The 13,301-nt window shown below is 43.3% G+C and overlaps 1 protein-coding gene across 1 annotated transcript; it reads right to left on the bottom strand.

Annotated features, from left to right (window-relative positions):
• Positions 1-5,468: 5,468 nt before the first annotated feature.
• On the bottom strand, positions 5,469-12,846 carry LOC311247788 (keratin, type I cytoskeletal 18-like; the record flags this gene model as incomplete). The annotated part of the gene is made up of 6 exons (XM_084338787.1): positions 5,469-6,180; positions 6,928-7,148; positions 8,550-8,675; positions 9,183-9,347; positions 12,077-12,233; positions 12,764-12,846. Coding segments are annotated over 6 exons (870 nt in total), but the record flags the coding sequence as incomplete, so codon positions are not given.
• Between the last annotated feature and the right edge of the window lie 455 nt (positions 12,847-13,301).

Here is a 13,301-nt window from a genome sequence, read left to right as displayed (position 1 = left end):
AGGGTATTTTGGGGTATTTTCTGGTATTTTCTGGTACTTTGGGGTATACTTTGGGGGTATTTTAGGGTATTTTGGGGTATTTTCTGGTATTTTCTGGTACTTTGGGGTATACTTTGGGGTATTTTAGGGTATTTTGGGGGTATTTTGGGGGTATTTTCTGGTACTTTGGGGTATACTTTGGGGTATTTTGGGGTATTTTCTGGTATTTTCTGGAACTTTGGGGTATACTTTGGGGTATTTTGGGGTACTTTGGGGTATTTTGGGGTATTTTGGGGTACTTTGGGGTATTTTGGGGTATTTTCTGGTATTTGGGGGTATACTTTGGGGTATTTTGGGGTATTTTCTGGTACTTTGGGGTATTTTGGGGTATACTTTGGGGTATTTTGGGGTATTTTCTGGTATTTTGGGGTATTTTGGGGTATTTTCTGGTACTTTGGGGTGATTAGTAGGACCCAAACACTCACCAGCGCTTCACCGCGACACTCACCAGCGCTTCACCACAACACTCACCAGCACTTCACCACGACACTCACCAGCGCTTCACCACAACACTCACCAGCGCTTCACCACAACACTCACCAGCGCTTCACCACGACACTCACCAGCGCTTCACCACAACACTCACCAGCGCTTCACCACAACACTCACCAGCGCTTCACCACAACACTCACCAGCGCTTCACCACGACACTCACCAGCGCTTCACCACAACACTCACCACCGCTTCACCATGACACTCACCAGCGCTTCACCGCGACACTCACCAGCGCTTCACCACAACACTCACCACCGCTTCACCATGACACTCACCAGCGCTTCACCACGACACTCACCAGCGCTTCACCACAACACTCACCAGCGCTTCACCATGACACTCACCAGCGCTTCACCACAACACTCACCAGCGCTTCACCACGACACTCACCAGCGCTTCACCACAACACTCACCAGCGCTTCACCACAACACTCACCAGCGCTTCACCACAACACTCACCAGCGCTTCACCACGACACTCACCAGCGCTTCACCACAACACTCACCAGCGCTTCACCGCGACACTCACCAGCGCTTCACCACAACACTCACCAGCGCTTCACCGCAACACTCACCAGCGCTTCACCGCAACACTCACCAGCGCTTCACCACAACACTCACCAGCGCTTCACCACAACACTCACCAGCGCTTCACCACAACACTCACCAGCGCTTCACCACAATGCTCACCAGCGCTTCACCATGACACTCACCAGCGCTTCACCACAACACTCACCAGCGCTTCACCACAACACTCACCAGCGCTTCACCACAACACTCACCAGCGCTTCACCACGACACTCACCAGCGCTTCACCGCGACACTCACCAGCGCTTCACCACAACACTCACCATCACTGCTCTGGCCTCAAATGGTCTGGTGAGTGCGCCGCGTTGAAACGCCGGTGGTCTTCATTTGCGCTCCGTACTCACTCCAGAACTGGATTAATTAATAGAACAAAAATACTAATGATAATCGAAAGAAAATACACATTGTCGCTTTAACAACTGCTGATATTAAACCATTCTTACTTGTTACACTGCTCACCTTTCTTTTGTCGGCACGGTGGTGTAGTGGTTAACACTGTTGCCTCACAGCAAGAAGGTCCAGGGTTCGATTCCCGCTTGGGGACCAGGTTTCCGCGTTGCCAGGTACCCAGGTGGGGCATCTCCCAGGCCTTTCTGTGTGGAGTTTACATGTTCTCCCCGTGCTCGCAAGGGTTTCCCCTCCCGATAAGAGAAACCAATGGAAAAACATGCACAATAGATCGCTGACGCTGTCGCGTCCCTGACGAAGATGGACAGGAACACTTCAAGTTCAAGTTCAAGAACTTAGATTGGTCCCTGGGCGCAGTACCTCTGTTCCCGGCTGCCCTTGGGGGGAAGGACGACGGGATGGGTCAAGTGCAGAGCTCAATCGCATTGGCAACCCTAAAAAAACAGTGCATGTGTGTGTGTGTTCCTGTGTGTGTGTGTGCTGCCCATCACTGCATGTCGTTGCATGATGCCACAGATTACTTGTAAAAGTAATTTGATTACTGATTACTCCTTTAAAAAGTAATCTAGTTACTTTACTGATTACTTGATTATCAGAGTAACTTAGTTACTTTAAAAGTAACTAGGTTACGAAGCCCCCCCCCCCCCCCCTGCTATCAAGATGTATCCATCAGTGGACCAATTGCATGCTTTTGCAGAGGACAAGAAGCCTTCAGTCGACTCCTTCAGTCGACTCCTTCAGACATTAAGCACCCCCACAGCCCAAATGGAATGATACAAAAGTAAAAAAATATATATATATTTTTTTTAAATATTATATTTTTTTTTCGACCAATAGTCGACTAACGGCAAATTTTTGCCAATCATAGTCGACCATCCAAATCCTTAGTCGGGGACAGCCCTACTGCAGTGCACACTGGTGCTCCAGGATCAGCAGCTGTTTCCAGGATTCCAGGATCAGGATTAGCTGCTGTTTGTAGTCCAGGGCGGCGGACTAAACCGTTTTGCGCATTTCCAAAGGGGGAGAGGGGCCTCAGAACGCCTCCATTATTTTTATACAAAGTTCAGTCTCTCTACCTATTTATTCAGCCAATTCTAATGTAATTATGACACCACCTTCAAGGCCCTGGATAGTCTGTTCCACCCCACCCTCCCAATACAACTGCTTTCATTGGCCAGTAGCCATTGTGACATCATACTTTTTGGGGGGGAATGTGTTAGGCCTTCAATCATTCATCGTTGAATATAGATGTTTTTTTTTTTTTTTTTTTTATTGTATTACTAATTAGTAATTACATTCTGTATTTGTATTCTTTTCATGTGAGGATCCCAGGAAGACATTTACATTTTGTCATTTAGCTGACACTTTTATCCAAAGCGAATTACAGGTTCTGTACGACAAGACAGCGGGAAGGGTACAACTCTATCAGTAGGGGAGAACGGGGGACGTTGTCACACGGGTAGGTTGTCACATTCATTATATTTCACCACCAGAGGATCCTGTCTCCCATACTTTGGTATTTAAATGTCCAGAATTGGGGTCAGAGTTCACCTACATTGTCATATTTGGAGTGAAACAGCTGAATTTGAGGTGAGAGGACTTTTTGTGTTTTTCATGTCCATTTGTAAATATTCCGCTCCTCAGTATTTTTCTTCTAGGCTTTTACACAATTGGTTTATAATGAAACAATTATTACCCTTAAAAAGTGTGAAGGGATAGCTATAGTTTAGATTGTTGTTAGCTAGCTAACTAGTTGTTAGATGGCTGTTAGCCTTGATGCTATATCAAGACATTCCAGTTGGGGTTGGTCGTCACATTTTATTTGGGGTTGGTTGTCACATGTTGTGTAGGCTATTATTGTTAGGCCGATTTATTGTGTTCTTATTTTGTTATATAGGATGGCCTAAAGATGTGTTTCCTGTTTATGTTCATTACGATGCATTAAGTTATGTATTTGTCAACTTGTCAATGCAATTAAACTTTCAAATTTAGTTCTGCCTTCTTGTCTATTCTCAGTCCTTGCCCCACAATGGTGGAATGAACTACCCACCCCAGTTAGGACAGCCGAAACCCATCCAATCTTTCGCCGTCGACTAAAGACGCACTTCTTCAATCATTATCTGAAATCTAAATCTTGTCTTCTTTTTAAGATTTTCCCATTAAAAGTTTTAAAACACATGGTGTGACAACCAACCCCATAGTGTGTGACAACCATCCCCATGATGGGGTTGGTTGTCACAATGTGTCAGAGTGTCTTTGATAGGTGATTAACTCTTTGTTACAATACGTTGGGAAATGAGAGGGATACACATTTCAAGCCAACATCTTAAGCTTCAATTTAATGTAGGAATGACTATTGAAAGATGTTTTGATTATGAGCAATTCACACTAGAGTAAAAAGTGTGACAACGTCCCCCGTTCTCCCCTAACAATGTTCATCAAACAGTGTCGGAACTTGGGTAATGCAGTGTTGAGTGCATAGTAGTAGAGACATATTAGTATAGTAGGTAGTAATATAGGCGAGGATGATTATTTAGTGGAAGAGTGCATGATAGTAGAAGACAGTAAGAGGGTTAGTGTTTTATTTGTAATTTACTAATAAAACAAAACATTAGAATGTTTTCGAGGTTATAATGACGTCAGTGTGGTCGTACACCTGAAGGGGTGAATAGATCTCACATTCTGCCAACTGTTTGGCTGTAGCTCTGTGCTGAGAGAGAGAGAGATAGATAGAGAGAGAGAGATAGGTAGATAGATGATTTCTGATGACGAGAGAGAGAGAGAGAGAGAGAGAGAGAGAGAGAGAGAGAGAGAGAGAGAGAGAGAGAGAGAGAGAGAGAGAGAGAGGTAGATACTAAGATGGGTAGATACTAGATATAGACAAAAAGGGGGGTTTGGAGAGTGGGATTGTGGGCTAAGATTGATTTATTCATGTTCCTAAATCCATTTATCCATGTCTTTCGTTATCTCATCTCCGCCTGTGACTGTTCTGACTGGTCAGCGACTACTACTGGTCAATCCTGTTAAGGTCTCCCAGCTTACTAGCTGTCAGGTGAAAAGAAGTGGCTGGCGACTCCACATGTATTGGAGGAGGCACCTGGTATGCCTACAGTATAGGGCAGTGCAACGCCCAGGAGAGAATTGGCATAATAACAAAATTGGGGGGGAAATAAAAAGAAAGAAAGAAAGAAAGAAAGAAAGAAAGAAAGAAAGAAAGAAAGAAAGAAAGAAAGAAAGAAAGAAAGAAAGAAAGAAAGAAAGAAAGAAAGAAAGAAAGAAAGAATGTGTCACTGCAGTCTGGAGGTCATAGGGTTAGTCTAGCCCTGACTGAAGCCTAGTAGACCTGATATCTCTCTTGGCCACGGGAGGTTTGCCATTGGCAGATAAGTAGAGTTAAAATCCTGTGTTATATACAAAATTGTGTGGCAAAATTACCCATCTAGTTTGTTTCAAAATGTTGTCGATGTGTCGTGATCTTAGAATCACTATAGATGCCAACATTCTGAAGAACGACTGACACAGAATGGCACAAGTGATACGTACTAACACGGTCGCCATGGAAACCACAGGGCTTTTTCTCGAGTTTCACGGTCATCTCCTTCGGTACACTATAAGATAGCTTCCAAAACTGTTGTGCATATTAGTATTGTTTTATGTGTCTGTCAACCATGCCTTTTCTGTTGAAATACTGCATAACGTTCAGAGCCACACATTATCAGACATGCAATGGCAGCCATCTTATGGTGTAGCAGCCAAAAGGCTTCAATGTTGATTGTAAATGGAATGGCCATTCTGTCAACTCAAGTTCTCTGGTCTTTCAGCCAACAGTTTTCTTTCTTCTACCTGATCTCACTGTCAACACTTGTTCATGCATTTGGTTTTAATAGTATGATCCATACAGGTATAAGTTGATTAAAAATAACTTTCAAAAAGACAATGTCGAAGCAAGTAATTTTATTGGAATGTTTTTTTATTGAAATGTTTGACCTTTACAACACATCAGGTAGACACAACTGGACTGATAGAAAAACAAAGATAATCATGACATGTAAAAAAAATTATGTTGACCATAAAAAACAAGCAGTTTAATTTGGGTGTGTGAGTTTGAAAATACCAACAATAATTTTTATTTTATTATTATTATTATTTTTAAACCAGCTGGACATGTATCTCTAATTCTTAACGTCTTACGTAAACATCTACACTTATCAATGGAAGCAAGGTCGACTCGACACAGACACAAAGGCAAAAGAAGATAATGAAATAAATAAAAGATGAACTAGTTTTCCTCTGATCCAGTTAGTATCGGCCAATGGGATGCTAGTGTTGTAGGCAACCAGGAAGTAGTTGCAACCAATGGCAGTGATGATTGGGATTCTAACTTTCTTCTTCGCCAATAGTATGTTAGTGTTACAGAACCAGGAAGTAAGAAGAACTAATGTAACAGCAAAACCGTATGATGAAATTATAATTTGGCCAATGGTGTTTTAGTGTTGTGAGATCAGGAAATGACAGGGTGCCCAATGGGAGTGTTCAGAGGTTCTGAGTCTTTGTGCTGGAGGAGACGACCTTGCCGTCCACCAGAGTCTGTGTGACAGTCATCACTTTGGTCTTCTTTACTGACATTTGGTCCTCCACGGCGTGCTGGAGCCTGTAGGGGTTAAACGGTTCAGAACAGTTGGTCAACATGTGCACAATCTTTCTCCACAGATGTCCAAAGGACACACCATATTGTCATAGATGCAACGTGTTCAAGCTTAGATTGAACTAGCCTAGCAAAAGGTGCCATGCCTGTGAGCCGTCACTAGGGGCAGAGTGGCTGAGTGTGAGTGAATTATTTAACAAATGAGTGAGTTAGTGGGATTAACGGTCATAGAGGTGCTTTGCATTAAAAAGAAAAAAGCTTTTAGATCTCTTAGTGGGTGGGATTAGGGCAGAGGAATATGCACGTTTTACGATGGATATTGTTACTAAAAGGTGCTATAGGATTTTTTTTTATAGAATAATATATATATATTTATTTATTTATACATCCACAGTGCTTTTAGAAAATATGTGGTATAAAATTAATAACATTTCCGGTCAATTTGGCCCCCAAGCAATCTGAGCATGTACCATACCCCCGATCTCCCATTGGGTGGCTTACTGGTGACTTAGCCAATATTAGCCTTGACTTAGTGGAAAAGAGTGATGGAGATCAGTAGCCTCATTACAGAATACATCGGAGCCTCTAGGTGGCGGTATACACACGAAAACACTCAATTTCCCCCACACACGTTGTAGAAGAAGAACATAATCATCCGAGTCCAATGGCGTCGGGCCGCGAAGAAAAAGGATTTCTCTCAAAAGTGTACTACACTCCATACATCAACACGACGCCACCGCAATTACAACTCACATGAAGTCTTCGCCGTCGAGCAGTCGCCTGTAGGTGGCGATCTCAGCCTCCAGCTTCATCTTGAGGTTGAGCAGCGCCTCGTACTCCTGCGTCTGCTGCTGGATGCTGCCGCGGAGAGCGATGAGCTCCGCCTCCAGGCCCAGGAGGATGGTGTTGAGAGACTCCACCTCCATGTTGTAACGCATCTCCGTGTCTCTCAACGAGCCCTCCAGCGACGATTTCTGATGACGAGAGAGAGAGAGGGAGAGAGAGGGAGAGAGAGGGGGGGGAGAGAGAGAGAGAGGGAGGGAGAGGGGGGGGGGAGAGAGAGAGAGAGAGAGGGAGGGAGAGAGAGAGAGAGAGAGGGGGAGAAAAGACAGGATGGAGATCAAGTAATTGGTTAAATACTACAACAAGCACTTGACTCTCTTACGCAATCTATGCAATCGTCATAGCGACTGGCCGGCCGAGTGTGAAGGCTATGTAAACAAAGTAAAGGGGTGTGTGCTGAGTGAGAGTGACCTGTTGAAACAACACGTGTTCATACCAATATAAAACTTATTTCGTGATGTTTTCCCGTCAAATGAGCAAGGCATTCTGAGCTATTCTTTCAAGGTTGTTAATGTAAACTTAATGCATTTATTTTTCCTAATGCAAGCTAAAATAACTCGCTGTGTTTGAAATTGTTTGTAGTGCCAAGTGAATGAGAGAGTGCTGAGTAAAACAGGCCACAGTTAAAATGAAGCATGTGTTGAAATCAGTGAGGTGTGTGTTGGAGTCAGTACAGTATGTTGAAATCAGTGAGGTGAGTGTTGAGTTCAGTGAGTTGAAATCAGTGAGGTGCGTGTTGAGTTCACTGAGTTGAAATCAGTGAGGTGCGTGTTGAGTTCAGTGAGTTGAAATCAGTGAGGTGCGTGTTGAGTTCACTGAGTTGAAATCAGTGAGGTGCGTGTTGAGTTCAGTCAGTTGAAATCAGTGAGGTGCGTGTTGAGTTCAGTCAGTTGAAATCAGTGAGGTGCGTGTTGAGTTCAGTCAGTTGAAATCAGTGAGGTGCGTGTTGAGTTCAGTGAGTTGAAATCAGTGAGGTGCGTGTTGAGTTCAGTCAGTTGAAATCAGTGAGGTGCGTGTTGAGTTCAGTCAGTTGAAATCAGTGAGGTGCGTGTTGAGTTCAGTGAGTTGAAATCAGTGAGGTGCGTGTTGAGTTCAGTGAGTTGAAATCAGTGAGGTGTGTGTTGAGTTCAGTGAGTTGAAATCAGTGAGGTGTGTGTTGAGTTCAGTGAGTTGAAATCAGTGAGGTGCGTGTTGAGTTCAGTCAGTGAGTTGAAATCAGTGAGGTGTGTGTTGAGTTCAGTGAGTTGAAATCAGTGAGGTGTGTGTTGAGTTCAGTGAGTTGAAATCAGTGAGGTGCGTGTTGAGTTCACTGAGTTGAAATCAGTGAGGTGCGTGTTGAGTTCACTGAGTTGAAATCAGTGAGGTGCGTGTTGAGTTCAGTGAGTTGAAATCAGTGAGGTGCGTGTTGAGTTCACTGAGTTGAAATCAGTGAGGTGCGTGTTGAGTTCAGTCAGTGAGTTGAAATCAGTGAGGTGCGTGTTGAGTTCAGTCAGTGAGTTGAAATCAGTGAGGTGCGTGTTGAGGTTTCTCACCAAGCTCTGCTGTGACCCCAGCTCAATCTCCAGCGTCTGTAGCTGTCTGCGCAGGTCGTTGGCCTCTGTCTGTGCGCCCTTCAGGGCCTCTGTGTTGTGGGAGACCTGAGTCTGCACCTCTGTCAACTGGATTTAAAATAGGCATCATATAGGTTAATTAACTAAATCAATGTCATCATGCATCAGGACACTTGTACTGTCGGTTAATGGGTAGAACATGGTCAGAGATTCAGCATAAAAATACAAATACAAAATGTCCCTAAAGGGACCGACATGAAATGGGATTATGTCCCTACGGGGACAGACGGAACTAGGGATTATGTCCCTACGGGGACAGACGGAACTAGAGATTATGTCCCTAAAGGGACCGACATAACTAGAGATTATGTCCCTAAGGGTGAAGTATTACTCTGCTCTGTATTACAAATTTGTAGGAGCTTTTAAAGAAAGACAGTATACTGGGGTTTAAAATAAAACCATGCTTGCTTTGGCACATAATTCCCAGTGAAACTAGTGAGATGATACAATTAATCTCTGGGGCCTCTGATGGTCAGTATGCCCGGTCGGTGATCCACGCATGTCCACAATACTCTCCAAATAGCACATGTTACATGTTAGACGTTAGATGTTTACCTGGGATTCGTGCCACGCTTTGAGCTCTTCTTGGTTCTTCAGCGCCATCTTCTCGTAATTGGCCCTCATCTCTGCCATGACCTGGGCCAGATCCTGTCCCTTGGGAGCGTCTATGTCCACCTGGACTCCTGACTGGGCGATCTGGTTGCGCATCTCCATCACGTCCTGAAACAATGGGATGCAGAGAAGGAATGCATTAGAGAATTGATCTCTTAACATCTGGTCAAGGACTATAGGCCAATATTAGCTCCCAAGGCTTTCTAATAACTTATCTAATAACTTTATGCTAACTTTTTAGCTCCTTATAATCAACTATACAGCTGATTATTGTGCACTGCTTCACTCAAATAAACAAATAAACATAGGGATAAGATGATCAAAGCCATTTCCAGTTGACCACACCTAAGATCTTGTGCCCCACCTCAACACCTATTGCATGTCCCACCATCCTTATTGTGGAGGATCTCTGATTGAATTGCACTTCTGAGGTTTCTTCACTTTCTTTTTCCTATTATGGTTTTGGGGTCGTTTGTCCTCATATTCGCTGAGGGTTTAAGGTCAAGGGGAATTGTTCCACTGTGGGCATGTGAAGCCCCTGAGACATGAAATGCGATTTGTGGGGGGGGGGGGGGGGGGGGGGGGCTCTACACTTGATTGAAATCTGATGTGTGAATTCTAACCACCAAGAGAACTGTTTTATGACCTGTCAGAGCCAATTGAGACCAGTTGTGTCCCAGTTTTGGATGCTGACCCCATTCAGCCATGATCCTATGCTGTGTTCTGATACAATAAAAAATAAAAAATTTAAAAATTTAAATATGGACTGAGGTGTGACCTTGGTTTGTAAAGACTTGGCTTGTGGAGTTGGCTTGTGGAGTTCCACACACAATCTGGATGATAGTAATTTGGAATACTGTGGTGACCTCTATTGCCAAATACGGAGCGGGGCTTAACCGCAGCATTCAAATCTTCAGAAGTTCACATGGAGGACAGTTTGCTCGTCCTCTTATTCGAGAACGCCTTTTGGGCATGTCTGAAGTTGTGGTGTAGTCTGTTTACATATACGTCTTGAGCACACACGGTCAGGCTTAGGCGATGATTGAGATGAGATGAAATGCGCAGGACAACTGGCATTGTGGCCTTTCCAAATACGTACATTCTCCCCTGAGCATACATAATGATACTTAGGTTTCATTGAACTGTAGAAATGAGCAAATATTTGCTCAGGCGCTTCAGGCTGAGGGGTGGGAAAATTTTGTGAACTGTCGTGGCAGACTTTGTATAGACACGCAAAGTATTCGAAGTTCGAAGGATTTTATGCACTTTACTGTTCCCAATGTCCGAACAGAAATGGGAAAGAAAGCGTTTAGGTTTTCCGCACCTACTGCATGGAACAATCTCCAGTCCGACCTGAAGATTCAAAGCTTGGTAACACGGAATGTATTTAAGGCTATGGTGAAGCCTATTGTAACCACGTTTTCTGTGTGCAAATGTTTTATCTGACCATTTTGTAACGTTACTTTTATCTGTAATGTCTATGTGTGTATGTTGAAACATTGTGTTGCTGCTATTCTTGGCCAGTTCTCCCTTGTAAAAGAGATCCTGGATCTCAATTGGGACAAACCTGGTTAAATAAAGGCTAAATAAAATAAAATAAAAATGACATGAAAACATAACGAAAGCTGAGAACATCATGAAAGATCAATCAATTGAAACCTGAATTCATGAATGAAATACTTTTGCTCGGGCATTACCAATAAAGTGTTAGAACTGGTGACAGAATAAATACTCCATTATACTCTATTGTCTACTACTGTCTTAACTCAATGGACGCCAGACCCGAATAAAGTCGGGTTAACTCGCCGACGCGAGAAAAGTCGGGTTTTCATCGTTATTTCTTTTATTCGATATTTCTATTCATTATCCATCCAGGGAGCCTGGTGTTATCATTGGGAATGGGTCTGAGATAGCAAAAGTCCAATACCGCAGACTGGTAGGTTGCGGCCGGTATTGCACATCCTTTGAAACTCTGTGTATTGGGGTGTGCATCGATTATATAGGTCCGGGCGGACTTTTCCTTGTCAGGCATGATGAGCGGTTATTATAACGCATGTATTGATAAGAATCAAACACTCCCGATTCATGTTCTTTGGTGGATTATGTTGGTGACACGATCGACATCAATACTTGGAATGGCGATCAGATAATTGGAATATTCTTTTTGGGGTACATCTTAGTCAAGGTAAGGGCTATATGGTATCAAACTTGCGTTGATCCAAGAATTCCTTCATTGCGATCGTAGCGTATGTGTGTAATGTACTGTGTAACGTATTCCGTTGGTGACGATCAAAGCATAAAAAAAACTACCCCCCCCCCCCCCTTTCATGCATTCATGATGAAACATAATACCTATAATCTAGATTTGATTTGAGAATAGTAGCTAGGCAAGAAACGACAACGCTTTTAGTATAATACACACATATGGCTATTACGCAGCCTTTTGGGAATTACCCTAGACCGCTCTAAGACTATACTTATATTCACCACGGTATAAAATGGGAATGTATGGATGAAAGAAATTATTTCTTTTTCACATATTGAACGATAGATACTCAATGTCAAATGGGCAATAGTATTATATCCATAGCTATAATATATAATATAGTTTTAGCCCTGCAAACACCGCCACGTATTCCTATACTTTAAAGCGCTGGCCTTTTAACCAACACAGTACACAGCGCCCTCTGGCGCTGATTGAGTTAATGAAGTGAAAATACTGGAGAGAGCGGTCCGCCCATCCTCTTTTTAAAAAGAAGAAGAAGAAGATAAAGACGAAGAAGAAGAGAGAAATGGCTCATTCAAAGAGCCATAGGAGAGAGCAGGGTTTGAATCACCTGCTCGTGATTCTTGTTGAGGTGGATGAGCTCCTCCTTCAGGGTTTCGATCTCACTCTCCAGGTTCATGCGGCCCATGTTGGTGTCGTCGATGACCTTCCTCAGACCAACAATGTCTGCCTCGACAGACTGGCGAATGGACAGCTCAGACTCGTACCTGAACACAGAGCATGATGTTAGTTGAAGTCTTTACACCAAAAAGCAGCAATAATATAATATAACATAATAATAAAATAGAATAGAAGCTGTTCTTACACTACGTATCAAGTCAAAGCACTTCATCTGTCACTGTATGTGTGACAGTGTTTTTAATGTGTTAATTTAATACTTGTGTTAGTCAAATTGCCTCAGGGAAGACATCCATCTTTGTCAATGTCTAATCCTACGAGTAACCCTTAAAACAGTAGGTGTCAGGGGTTGTCTGACTTTAGTTTCACAATAGTAAGGAGTGTAGGGGACAACGGATTGGCAGGTCTCATAGAAGGATTGCTGGTTCAATTCCCAGTACCAACAGTATCCAATTCTGCTGAAGTGCCCCTGACCAAGCCCACCTAATCCCTATGTATCTTTATTGCCACCCTGTTCCAAAGTTGGGCACTGAAAACTAGCCAAATACATACAATGCAACTGTAAGACATCTGTCTGGTTTAGTTTTTCAGTCTCGGAGGAGCACAGGGCCATCCTTACTTCACTCTGAAGTCATCAGCCGCCAGACGGGCATTGTCAATCTGCAGGATCAGACGGGCGTTGTCCACGGTGGCATCGAACACCTACAAAACATTTACAATATGAACTGAGTACAATGGAAAATAGTGCATAGACCGCAACCTTCTAAACCCTTTCAGCCCTGGACCCAAGGCAATTGACTGTCTCTCCGGGACCGCAGCTCTTTAAAAAGACAATTGTATGCCTCTTGGACCCGCCAGAAACCAGCCTGTGACCCATTTTTTCCTAGTTCAGGAAACAAACAGTAGGAAAACACTTGACTGAGAACTAGGGATGTCCGATATTATCGGCCGATATTGGCATTTATTTAACCTTTATTTACCCAGGCAAGCAAGTAAGAACAAATTATTATTTTATTTATTGTCAAAGTATGCATAATGTTGTGTTAATTACACAACAAGAGATATGTAATGTTAATTACCTAAAATTATTCAGTTTTTGGGGGGGGGGGCTGCATATATCGGTATCGGTTGATATCGGTATCGGAAATTAAGAGTTG

The sequence above is a fragment of the Notolepis coatsorum genome (genome assembly GCF_963971535.1).
Source record: "Notolepis coatsorum genome assembly, contig: SCAFFOLD_655, whole genome shotgun sequence".
NCBI lineage: Eukaryota > Metazoa > Chordata > Actinopteri > Aulopiformes > Paralepididae > Notolepis > Notolepis coatsorum.
Note: the sequence above shows the minus strand (reverse complement) of the source record. Positions and strands in the feature narration are given on the sequence as shown.